Below are 12,779 nucleotides of genomic sequence, written 5' to 3' on the forward strand. Positions count from 1 at the left end.
GGAAAGAAAGCCAGAAGCGTACGAACTTGCAAATCAGTGATTAAGAGAGGAAACACAGATTGGACCTGACAAGAGGACAGGAACAAAAATCTACCAAATGCCTGCTCAGATACCACACTGACCACTTAGTAACAAACACCACAGCAAACAGAACCAGTTGCACTAATTATTATGCTGTAGTCAGTGGAAGCTCTGAATTTCAGCACTGACAATGACAATGACAATATCCTAGGGTAAAATCCCGATGACTGAAACCAACAGCGCACTGAACCATAATCACATCTCACGCTTCCAAAAAAAAACAGCTCTCATTCATGAAAAGCACCAAAATACATGGCCAGATTTCCAAAAGACTACCAGCTTCTGTATGCTGGGGTTAGTAAATCAGAGAGCCTCTGAAAATCTGGTTCCTTGCTTGTGACTTATAGCACAGCACCACTTAGTATTACAAGGTTCCTCACTCTATTCTACCCAACACTCTTTCTTTTCTTACCCACTTCATTTTACAGAAATAGTCTTGAAAAGCCCGGGGTTGCCCCTGACAAATAATTCACCACCTGGCAACCAACAGCTGATGCTCTCGGCGTGCCCGGGAGCGACCCGCAGCGGGGTGCAGCCCCCTGCTCGGCTCCAGAGCCCCCCCAGAAGCGGGACCGCAGCCCGCACGCCCTCTGCCCCCCACTCCCTCTTGCAAAAGATGCACCTTTTATTGTAGGGGAGGAGCAATGCGGAGAAACAGCTACCAGAGAAAGCTCCCCCGGGGCTCTTCCTGAAGCGTGCCCCCAAAGTGCAAGCTGGAAAAGGCGGGTTTCTTTTTCTTTTTTTCCTTTTTGGTGGAGAGCCCCGGTAGCGGTGCATCCCCCTCCACCGCGGACCAGAGGCGAGCCTGGGCGGCATCGCGGGGCGGGACGCCGGGGTGCCAGCCCCAGGCACCGCCGCCAGCTCCCCGGGGACCCGCCGACGGCCGCGACGGCGGGGCCGGTCCGCCGCGGGGGAGAGCCGCCGCCGCCGCCGCCCTTACCTCCATGCCCAGCCGCTGCTTCAGCACCAGGGCGGCGCACAGGTAGCCGGCGCGGCCGACGAAGAGCTCGTCGGAGCCGCACTCGAGGAAGGAGAGCGGGGCGCAGACCTCGCTCAGCTCCCGGAACTTGCCCAGCGGCCGGGCGAAGTCGGGCAGCCCCAGGGCGCGGTAGACCAGCGCCGCCACCGCGTACACCCCGGCGCCGCCGAGCAGGAAGGCGGCGCGGGTGTCGGCGTCGGCCTCGCCGCCGCCCTCCTGGTAGCGCAGGCAGGCGTCCACGACGCGGCGGGCGGCTCGCAGGTAGGCCTCCCGCGACGGCGCGAAGAGCGGGCACTGCGCGACGTGGTAGAGCATGTAGGCCACGCCGGCCACGCCGCCGTACAGCCCGCCCTGGCAGCCGCGGGGGCCGCCCAGGGGCGGCAGCTCCCGCAGGATCCGCTCGATGGTGGCCGTCACCAGCGGCACCGCCGCCTCCCTGTCCGGCGCCGCCGCCGGGCTGCCCGGGTAGTCATCGAAGCGGTTGGCGAAGCAGCGCTGGCTCTCCATGCCCCCGCCGGCGCGGCGCGGCGCGGCGCTCTGCGCAGCGGGGAGCGGCGGCAGGGAGCGAGCGGGGAGCTGCCGGGGGAGGGGGCGGGGGAGCGGGGAGGCGGGAGCGCGGCGGAGGCGGGAGGCGGCGGGAGAGGCGGGAGAGCGGCGCCCCCTCAGACGCCCGCCGGGCCCCGGGGAGGGGCGCGGCGCTGCCCGTGAGGGGCGGCGGGCGAGGCGGCGGCTGCCGAGCCGCGGAGAGCGGAGGAGGGGGCGAGACGGGCCGGTCGCCCCGGCGGTGCCGGGGACGGGTCTGCCACAGGGCGGCCGCCGCCTCCCCCAGCCCGGGGCGGAGCGGCCGCCGCCGCCGCCGCCGCCCGCCTCAGCGCCCCTCGGCGCGGGGGCCGTAGGCTGCCGCCCCAGCTGCCCGCAGCGGGCGCTTCCTGAGCGGCCGCTGAGCTGTGGAAGAGGTGGCTGTGACTGGCGCGGATTTCCAGGGCGCTGAGCCGAGCCCTGGGGGAGGCCGGCCGGGTTCTGGCGTCCGGCTCGTCCTGCCGGGCGCTTCATCCTGCCCGCATCCAGGGCCCCGCTGTGCCCTCGCCCGACCCGCCCGCAGATCCCCGAGGAAAAGGCGTTTATTGGGTTTTTCATCCTCTCCCGCCCCACTGCTGCCGGGAGATTTGGCTGCGGGATGAGTGCCGGGCCTGCGGGAGAGATCCAGGGGCGGGAAGGGCGTCCCGAGGGCTGCTGAGTTATTCCTGGCCGTGGGACGGCCCCGCGGGGGCTGCCCTAGCCAAAGCTGAATGAAGGATGTAGCCAAATCCAAACGAGGGCAGCCTGAGGCCAGTTTACATGGAAAGCTAAGCAAGTCCCCCGCAGACCGGCAATGGCACCAGGCCATCTTTGGCCCCTTTGCTTCACACGTGAGCCAAGCAGAGCTTATGTGGAACAGAAAATTTAGGCCACTGAATAGATTCCTAGTTAAAGGAAAGGAAAAAAAAAAAAAAGAAGGAAAATCTTGAAGCAGATACTAAGGGGAACCCTTACATGATACAAATACACAGTTGTTACATCTTCCCCTGACGATGTGAACGTGTGCATCATAAGTGAATTTATCATCAAAGATCCATGACTGACGGTCGCTTGGTGGTCTCTGGAGCTTTTTCTGGAGATGCAGCCTCTGTAACTGAGGGCCCCCCCAAAGGAAGGCGGAGGGAGCAGCTTGCTGGAGGCTGCAGCCAGTAGCCAGCAGCTGGAACAGCAGCAGCGAGAGCCAAAGCCCTGTCCTTTGGGCGCTGAAAGACCTTTCTAGAGCTGCGGCTGGCTTCTCTCTGCTTCATGCTGGCTGCTTGTTTCAGCCCTCCTCCTGCCTCCCCCTCAAAGTACCTTCAGCTCTCTGCAGCTCCTCACTTGCACTTTCACATCCACTTTTTGTTTCAACTCACCTGTCCTTTATCTTTCCTTCCTTTTTTTGGGTTTATGGTCTGCTCAGAAACATTTGCTCCCACCCTCTGATTTTGGTTTCTATGCATTCATTCAGTGCATTTTTGCCATGTTTATGTATGTTCCAGGTACCACCCACCAGCCTGTGCTTCTACAGTGTTCCTTAAAGCCCCATTTTTTGTCTTATTCACAACTATACCATATGTGGTTTCTGCCATGCAGATCTTGGCGATCTCAAGCATTGAAAATGTGAAAATGCCGAACCAATGGTTAAAACATCTCATTCATATATTATTTTCTGTCATAAACTGGCTTCTGTTGGCCTGTTGGTAGGGTTCAGGGTGCAACTAAGGATTTTCCAGCTTAATTTCTGTTGGTTGTAGAGAAGTGTATTCCCTAAGTGCTCTTTTAAGTGAAAATTTGGGAGTTTTATTTTTCATTCTGACACCATTTGTTCCACATTTTGGGGATGCTTGCTTCATCTTCTCAATCTTATTTTCAGATTAAAAGGGCTGGTATTTTCCTGCAGTCTTTTGGGGTGGGAGGTGTCTCAGACACGGTCTTACCCTTGATGCAAAGGAATCCTCTCACTGGAGGTGCTTGTCTCCCTGCAGTGAAAGTAACTGAGTGAGCAACCTTGGTGCAGGCACCTCTTTTTGAGAACCTCAGCAAGTGGAAATGGATGTCTGCCAGTTTCAGCAGCAAAGGATTTAAGAAAAATACAGAATTCATAAGAAAATCAGTTGGGTTAGCAACACTTTTCTATATGAGGGTCAAATAAGACTTCTACAATATTTTTCAAAAAGGAGTCAGTAATGACATGCCGAAAAGGAACATCTTCTGTGCTCTGGAGAGTCTTTTGACAAAGTAAAGAGTGCTTAGCCACTGTAGGGTTAGCAGATGTCATACAGCAATCAGGCAAGAAATGAGGATGAGAGTTTCTGCTGTACTTCTCTTGTATAGGAGTATTAAACCACCAAAGCGAAAAGGAGAGATAAACCAAAGTTACACATATGCTTCTTATAGCTGTAAAAAAATTAAGTCTTAAACTGCTCATGTTTTCATGTACAAGTTTCATGCTTTTAGACAGGACGTGTTCTGTACCGTTTTCACTCACCCAAGTGTAGATGCAGTCCTGATACAAATGGAAGAGAAGTAGGGGTGATTCTCAGGTGTAGATCATGTGTCTCTCATCAGATCATCCTTTGAGGTTTGCCCTCCTCTTGGGTCCAGAGTAAGTGTGGGCCTCCAGTGTATGGCTTCAACTTGAGAAAAATGTGAATTACCCCCTCTCACCCTTCTGCACTGCTGCAGCTCCCTGGTTTGTGCTCCCTGGGCATGCCACGCCTCCTCTTTGGCTCTGTAAATCTGATGCAGCAAGCCAAGGACAGGGAAACAAATTGTGGATTGTACAAGGAAAGGATATAATACTGGCATGGTGGGTAGAGGTAACTGTGGAGGAGGGAGCTGAAGCCTCAAAGCTGTTTCTTCTGTTCTAGTAAATCCGTCATTATAGAACACATATTCTGGAGATACACTTGTTGCATATTGATAAAATCATGGAATAATTCAGGTTGGGAGGGTCCTTAGGAGCTCATCTAGTGCAACCCATGTCAAAGTAGGGCTAACTACTTATTGGTGTACTTGTTCACGTATGCTTGTTTGCTTCTACTTGTTTATTTACATGTTCCTTCAGGGAATCCATGCCATCTGATATTTCCAACAGAGCACAGTAGTCTGTGTTGGGACTGTAGGCGTGTCCTAACAAATGCCTTACGGATACCTACATGGTTTCCAGTTTCGTTCCTACCCAGTATTCCATACCTCTCCTGAGCCCAAGCTGGAACCCTGGGCTCCCATATACAGGCTGAGCTTCTGTAACAGAAGTGTATTCAGTGGTGTGAACACACTAGCAGGGTTGTGCTAGAGGATCTCCAGGCTGGTTTGAGCACACTGACTGTTAAATTCAAAATTAGTTCCCACTCTGCCTATTAAAATCAGCCATCGGTACCCCTTACTGGCCAGTGCTGCTGTTCCCTCCCCGGAGAGCTTTGCCACTACAGGTCAGCTTTGCAGATAGCTCCTCTCCCTGCCTGTTTGGACTTTGTCCTGGGAATCCACACTCCTAAACAAGTGGCTGTGGGGCTTACAGGGTCACCTCTATCCCAGTTCCATGTCTGCATTAGAAAAGAAGTACTTCTATTCCCCATATGCCCTTCTTCTACCTTCCCTCTCATGCGTTCTTGAAGAGGAAATTCTCACCGTGCACTGCAGAGACCATGCTAGTAGCCAAAATGTGGAGGAGCCTGACCAGGAGTCATGCAGCAGAGGCAGCCGCAAGGATTTCATAGCATTGTCATTCCATAGCCACATTGCCCCGTCGGTCTCTGGTTGCTCAGTATATTCTGGTTTCCTACATAAGTATTTTTTTCATTTCTCAGGTTAGGCTATCCTGTTCTGTATGGACTCCACTTACAGAGCTACATAAAAGCTGTTGTGTTTTTTGTTCCATGATGATTAATTGACAGTGATATGAGGACCTGTTTTGAAAATGAAGTGCTTTTTGGCATTGCACAGTGGAATCTTTTTTCCTAACTCAACCTTTTATTCTGTTACTTGTGTATAGTTGATAATACAAACACAGTTTCTGGGTGACAGAAGTGCGATAAGTTTTAGTGCATGTATTGCCATTTAATTGCAAGGAAAATTACACATCAGAAGACAAAGCATGTTATTTCACAGAGATTATGTTAAATATTGTGTCAGATATTTAAATTATCCTACCTCATTTGAATTCCAATGGGTATACAATGACTGCTCTTGTGCTTTTACGCGGCTGACCTACACTCTGAGACGTGCATGTATTTGTTGTTAATCAAGCTGGTCCATGAGAAGTAGAACTAATAAGGTCTGGTGTCTGACTGATTTGTTTTCTGCTTTCCATTATTACCATCTTATTCCCAGGCCTGTCCCGTGTCGTCATTTCTCACCTTGGTCTCTGCATCCCAGCGATGCTCTTCCCACTTGGTGTGAAGCCTGTGCTGCAGATGGCTTGGGGGACTTGGCAGGTGTCTGCGGCTGGTGAGGGGAGCTGAGTTACCTTTGGCCCGTGGTAAGGGGCTGCACTGAATTACTTTTTGCTCCAACGGTGTACTGAATTTCTGTGCACTGCTCAGTTTCATGAAACTTAGGTATTGAACAGGAGTTTAATTTCTTTGAGACTGTCTTTATTACCAAATTTGGTTGAAATTGGCCAAGAGATGCAAAATTATCAGGATAGTGGGAAATGCTGAATAGGTAGTTGGACAGACATGCATGATCATGCAAACCTTGCTTCCTTAAGAAACAAGGCTAGAAAGTTTTGGGGGGGGTTTATTTGTGACAATAGTTCTTGTAAAAAGATAATGAAAATGTGGGTAGAGGTACTCATTGCTTACAAAATTGATTCTGCTTACAGAATATCACGTTTTCCGTTTGGAGAGGTGGGCTGATTTTGGTAAGGTTTTCAGCATAGGTAAAAACATAGCAGCTGTTATGAAGACTCTGAAGAGAGTATGACATTTTTCAGTATCTCTGTGTAGACTTATTTGTGGTTGGTGAATCGCCATTCAGCTGTTGAAAAATGCCAGGGCTTTCTGCAGAGCAGGAGGTTTGAAATTCCGAGTTTTGTCTTAACTGGCAAAAATCTAACTTCAGAATAGCATTACCTTGATCCTATCCCAAGCTTTTTCCATAGGCATTGTTATTGCTAGCCTTCCTTCTCTTGGCTTGAACCTACTCAAACTAGCAGGATGGTGGAGCTCTTTTCTGCAGACAGGTCTGTCACAATCCAGAGTTTCTTTGGACAGCAGATTATGTCCAGATTTTTATGGTCAAGGTGATATCTAATGAACCACAAGTACTCTTACATGCTTAGAGAGTAGTAGTTAATCTGCAGTTCTCTGCATGGTTCTGACATTGACTGGCAGAATAAGGAAGCAAAAAATCCCTTTGTGCACTCCACTGTTAATATTAAAACAAAACTTATTTTTGTCTTACTAATTAGTCTGTCAGTACAACATACATTGTCGATTCTGAATTTCCTTAAGTGCATCTGTTCTACAACTGATGTCAGTGTGAGATCCAAGATTTTAATTGTAACATTTTTGTCAGAGCTGGAATTAGGAAGCATTTCAAAGTACAGGAACAAAAATCAATATCTGAAATCAAGTAGTGTTTTTTACCTGAAAGCAGCTAACATTTTTATCCATAATGTTTTATGTGATTTTTCTTCTCTGTATGTTTTGCTATGGCCTTTGTGCTAGCTCATCTCAGTAATTGCTGTGCTGGAAATGTTAGACATTTACTAATGGATGATGCTTCCGCTTGCCAGGGCAGGGACGGCCCGAGCAGGCCTCATCCCACAGCACCTGCAGGTGATAAAGAGAGCTGAGGGCAGTGACTGGGCCCATTACAGCACTGGGACCACACAGCCGCAGACACTGAGTAATGATACATGTTGTTGGAATTTCAGGCTGTAAGACTAAGTCTGATAAGAAAATGTCCTGTGGTCTTAAATACAACTAATCATGATAGTGATGATAATGGTTTTATGTCCTTGAGGAAAGATAGCACCTCCAGAAACAAGTTACCCTTTAATGATAGGCTAGGAAGTTGTATACATGCTAATGTGGATGGAAGATTTCCAAGTTCTGAATCATCAAAACTAGTGCAGCATTTGACCTTTTTTAAAATTTCCATCTTGGCCATGCATATTGACCAGGTCTAAATTTCTTAGCTTGACATATTTGAGACATTCATAGTGCCAGGTGGTATGCTGGATGTTACAAGATACGTAAACGTGCATGGTCACACACATAGAAATACAATATTATTCAGAAACAAAACCTCTTCCAGGTGGTTGGTTGTTGGTTGTTTTTTTTTTGGTCAAACTAACAAAACCATAAGACAAAGCTGGGTTTACAAAAATGAAAACTTTAATATGAGACTTTTTCTGAGAACTTTTTATCTCAGCTATTTTCAGCATAACCTAAGGAGTAAAGTAGCCTAGGTTAGGGAACACGGAGTCATGCAAAATTGCACGAGTCCAGTTTTGTGCAAGTGAGAGCAGCCTGCTCTAGATGCTTTCATGAATCTGCAGAATACTGACTTCTCTCTATGGGATCCTGATGAATTATCCCTTACAACTGCAGACGGCGGAAAACATAAAATAACCTGACTTTGCATGTATAGTTTTTGTCCACTCAAAGAATGAAACAGATGACTTAATTTAAGACAGAAAATAAATGAGGCTGATACTCAAGAAAACTGCAGTCACCTCAGGAATTTTTTGGATTGACACATTTTAAAGCACAATTCTCGATATATTCACAGGATGACAGAATGGCTGAGGTTGGAAGGGACCTCTGGATGTCATCTGGTCCAAGCCCCCTGCTCAGGCAGGGTCACCTGGAGCCGGTTGCCCAGGAGCGTGTCCGGAAGACTTTTGAATATCTGAGCATGGAGACTCCACAGCCTCCTGGGGGGCAGCCTGTGCCAGTGCTCAGTCACCCTCACAGTAAAGAAGTGTTTCCTGATGTTCAGACAGAACCTCCTGTGTTTCAGTTTGTGCCCTTTGCCTCCTGTGCTGTCACTGGACACCACTGAGAAGATCCTGGTTCCGTCCTCTTTGCACCCTCCCTTTGGGTATTTATATACACTGATGAGATCCCCCTGAGCCTTCTCTTCTCCAGGCCTAGCAGTCCCAGCTCTCTCAGCCTTTCCTCATATGAGAGATGCTCCAGTCCCGTCATAATCTCAGTGACCCTTCTCTGGACTCTCTCCAGTAGCTCCGTATCTGTCTTGTACTGGGGAGCCCAGAACTAGACACAGTACTCCAGTACTATTCTTGGTCTACTAAATTTTAAGAGTCCATAAAAGTTTGGGGTTTTTTTATGTAGATGTTGCAACTGAACTGAAAATAGGTCTCAGAAGAGGAAATAACTAAGGGGGCCAGAGTTTTTAATTCTTAGGAATCCTGAAACAATGCATGGAGCACTTTTTCTTAAATACAGTGATAATGTTTCCTTGGGAAAGTGCCAAGAACATTTCAAAATCAATTTCTGTTCACATTCATTTACAGCTCTTGCACTTAGTACACCGTCTGTCTTCATTTCATTGCTATATGTTAGTCTGATGGGATGCATAGAAGCTGTGCTAAACTGTGCTAGATGAAGACTCATCTGTTGCAGTTTATGCTATTTTTCTTGTTCAGCATCCAAGGGGGAGTTAACAGAAATGTGAAATATATTATACTCTCTTTGCTTGTTTTTTTTTAGTAGGAGCAAGCTTTATTAGTGGTTTGAAGTTGTAAATTAAAATAATAAGAAGTATTGCTATTGGACTTTGAACAAAAATATTTTGCTTTATTTTTGCACCCTCAAATGTGTAAGCTGTGATCCAGGAAATGTTTACACTTGGGATTTATCTTACATATGTGAACAGTCCCCCACTGCTCTCAGTAAATACTGTTCGCAAGATCACGCTCTAAGATTGTTCCAGAATGCCATTAACCATTTTTGTTTTTCTAGTCTTCAGTTTGCAAATCCCTTTTTAAAAAAAGCTAGAGGATATATAAAAATAATTCACAGCTTCATGAATTATGCAGGGAGACATTCTAGTTCCCTGTTGATAGGCAAAATGTTCAGGTACTGTGATATAAATTTGGATGAGATATTACAAAATTAGGCTCTGAATCAGTAAACCGTATGGGTCAGAAGTATTGCTCACATACTTGATACAAAGCACATGCTCGAGTGGATCAGGCCTGTACTGCTCTGGCACAGGATATAGCACATTTGCCCTTTCCAGCTTTCTGTAAGTTGAGATTTCTCTGAAGTAGGCAGAATTAAGGCTGTTTAAAGGGCATTTTAAACCTCTTAAGACTTCACAAAGTGACACTAGTGAATGACAGAAAAAAACCCACTGCCTTTCCACACAAATGCGGTTATTGTAAGTTCTCTATGTGAGCCAGATGATTCAAGTTCTTTAATGAAGAAGGCAATGTAGATAAAAGAAATTATATATATGTTATATTTATACACAAACATAAAATATATATATGTATGTATAAGTTCATGTTTCAAATTTGAAAATAAAACTCGCTGTGGTGAGTCTGCAAATCATTTTGAAACGGAGCCATTCCTTTCTCTGATTATTATCTTTTACACCTCATCAAAACAGAACAAATCCAAACACTTACACCTACTCATTTACTGCTTGGTTTATTTGCTGGTTTCCGCACTGCTGCTGGTAGTCAGCCTTTTTTGTGTCACCTCATTGCTTTCAGCACTTGTGCAAAGACGAAGAACCTCAACACTACTTTTTAGAATCACAACTGTTTTAGAAGAATTTGGCTGCATTTACTGTCTTCTCTTGTTGCCTCTCCTTCCCTGCTCCCCTCTGTCAGAGTCAAATGAGACAAAGCCATCAGCTCTCCGGATTCGGGCATTAATACACAGTTTGATGAGAAGCCTCTCCTTTGAAAAGGACACCGGACTCAATCATCAGAAGTCGCTGCAATAAAATCTTTGTGCTTGGAAGTGCAGCTGCTGATGCTGGCAGGGCTGGACTGGGCTGGCTTTCTGGATTCCCCTCATTCAGATGCTTCTTCTTCAGTGCACACTGACTTTCACAGACGCTGGCGCTCGTTACCTACTGTGGAGAAGTTAAACCTCTGCGTGTTAGCCAGCATACAAACTGTTCCCTCGTTTTAAGGTCACTTTGCCTTCCAGCGTAGGAAGGCTCAGAGGCACACACTGAGGTACTTAGCCACATTTTCCCATATCCACCTTTAGAGTTCGGTGGTGTTCTGTTCAAAAGATGGATTTAAGTTTCAAATGTTTCTTCTGATTAGAACAGCCTTATCTCAGCAGGAGATCTGACTGATGTTTTCAGTGAGCTCAACTCCCATTTGCATTAAGGTCCTGGACTCCCATTTACACCAAGGTCCTATTCTTGCATAATGTTTCCTGGAGCTGCGTCTGGATCAGCCTTGGCTGTCACTCCAGGTGCTTTTCACTGCTTGGGCGATTAAAAAAGATGGAAAACCAGTATATCCAACCTTGTTATGCACAGGAATTTTCCACTGCCATCCTCCCCACCATTGCCACAGAGGGGGTATCTGGGTGAGAGAGGACATGTTCCAAACATTTTATGGCCCAGTGATGACCTCTTCCTAAAATAGCACCTAAAGACCATTAACTTCTGGAACAAGGTAACGAACCTCTTACTCTCCCACCCATATGTCCCTGGCACACACCTCCTGGGGAGCGTGGGCGCTCCCTGCTCACTGGCAGGCAGCAACTGGAGTGTGAAAGGAGCTCTGTGGCACTTGGGCAACATTTTGCTGCCAACACATTATGTCCTTGGATCCCTGTTCTTCACCTTGTGGCCCACAGGCGTGACTGTTAAATGTACGAGGTTAGGAACAGAGGTTTACATGTGTGGGCAGTAAAATTATTAGTTAATTCATTGTAGGTCCCGCTCTAACCCTCAGCTGAAAACGAAGATTTCTGAAAAGGCGTCTCTGCCTCCAGCATGATGCAGAGAGAAGACAAGTCCTGTAGAAGGTGCCTTGCCAGGTGCAATTTCTTCCATCACCAAAAACTCTTTCTGCCTTGCTTTGTTAAAAGTTTACCCTCTTTGGTGCTTGCCTTGCAGGCCCAGAAAGTTCAGGTTTGTCTTCTCCCAAAGAGTAAGATCCCACACAGAGGGTGAGGAGACATGCCAATCATGGGGCAGGGGAGGTGGTATAGGAGCCAGGAAGGTGTGCTGTGAAATAACGCTCCCTCCCGTAGTCTGTTTTCTCCTCCCTTAGTCTATTTTCTCCTCTCTTGTCCCGTAGACCAGAGGAATAAGGGATAGCAGTGAGAGAGCTGGCTGCTTCTGGGAGGTAGGTTTCATCTAGTTAGAAGGAGAACTTGGTAAAGCATTGCAAACAAGTGAGGTGTAGCCATAGCCAGGGGAAGTGTGAGATGAGCCAAGCGTATTGGTGTCAGTCTGCGTCTGGGAGTTGACAGGCCTTTCATATCTGAGGCACAATGGTCAGGTGGATTTTTGGAGCCTGTCCCTTAGGGTAGCATAAGCAGGATTAAAGACTTGAAATTAAGTCAGTTTACTTCAAGTAAATTCAAAAGATGCTTCCCTCTTCCAGCACTTTCTCCTCTGTGTAGGTTGGGTTTTTATGATGTTAGGAATTACTAAGAGTAATAATAACTTCCAGCGTGTGGCATAACTGAGATGAGTTAAGAATTCATAAATGCATTTGGAACAAACAACTCCATGTTACTGAAAATAAGATCAGTTATGTGATTAAAATGAATGCAATCAAATTTGAAGCTTCAGGCACTGCAGCTAAACAAACTGATATCTCTAATCAGCAAACGATGTTCTTTTAAGGAACATTATAATTTAAAATGGAGAAACTACTTTAAAACTGTCTTCTCTAGTGAACAAATGACTATGCAGCAATATTTACATAGTCATACATAACATCTTTTAAATGGAATTCATGAAGATTTTCTAATTGGACCTCACCAAAAACTTTGCACATAAGAATTTGATACAAGGGAGACATCTGGTGAGACATCCCCGTAATGCCATGCCTCCGCACTGTCAGTCGCACAGCAAGTGGAGCTGGGCTTAGCTTGCTCAGTACAGAATTCCTCAGTGGGCCTCAAACGTACCTGTGTATGAGACACACTGAAAATTCTTGTGTCCTGGCAAAAACCCGACTTCTCGGTTATAAATT

The 12,779-nt window shown here is 47.1% G+C and overlaps 1 protein-coding gene and 1 long non-coding RNA gene across 3 annotated transcripts in view; one reads left to right on the forward strand and one right to left on the reverse strand.

The window, feature by feature from the left end:
• LANCL3 (LanC like family member 3) overlaps positions 1-1,634 on the reverse strand; it is a 41,393-nt gene extending 39,759 nt beyond the window's left edge. Inside the window, exon 1 of one of the 2 annotated variants that reach the window (XM_087758564.1) lies at positions 1,022-1,634. In XM_087758564.1, the coding sequence (XP_087614690.1) occupies positions 1,022-1,567 (546 nt within the window). In that variant the 5' untranslated portion in view covers positions 1,568-1,634. The remainder of the gene's footprint in view (positions 1-1,021) is intronic. The other variant, XM_087758565.1, reaches the window with a different exon arrangement.
• LOC148055752 (uncharacterized) lies at positions 1,183-10,026 on the forward strand. Its single transcript, XR_015704982.1, has 3 exons — positions 1,183-1,321; positions 5,954-6,101; positions 8,363-10,026. It is a non-coding gene; the product is annotated as an uncharacterized LOC148055752 (long non-coding RNA).
• The last annotated feature ends 2,753 nt before the right edge of the window (positions 10,027-12,779 follow it).

The sequence above is a fragment of the Nipponia nippon genome, unplaced genomic scaffold (assembly GCF_047370975.1).
Source record: "Nipponia nippon isolate SJK-2023a ecotype South Korea unplaced genomic scaffold, ASM4737097v1 scaffold_2, whole genome shotgun sequence".
NCBI lineage: Eukaryota > Metazoa > Chordata > Aves > Pelecaniformes > Threskiornithidae > Nipponia > Nipponia nippon.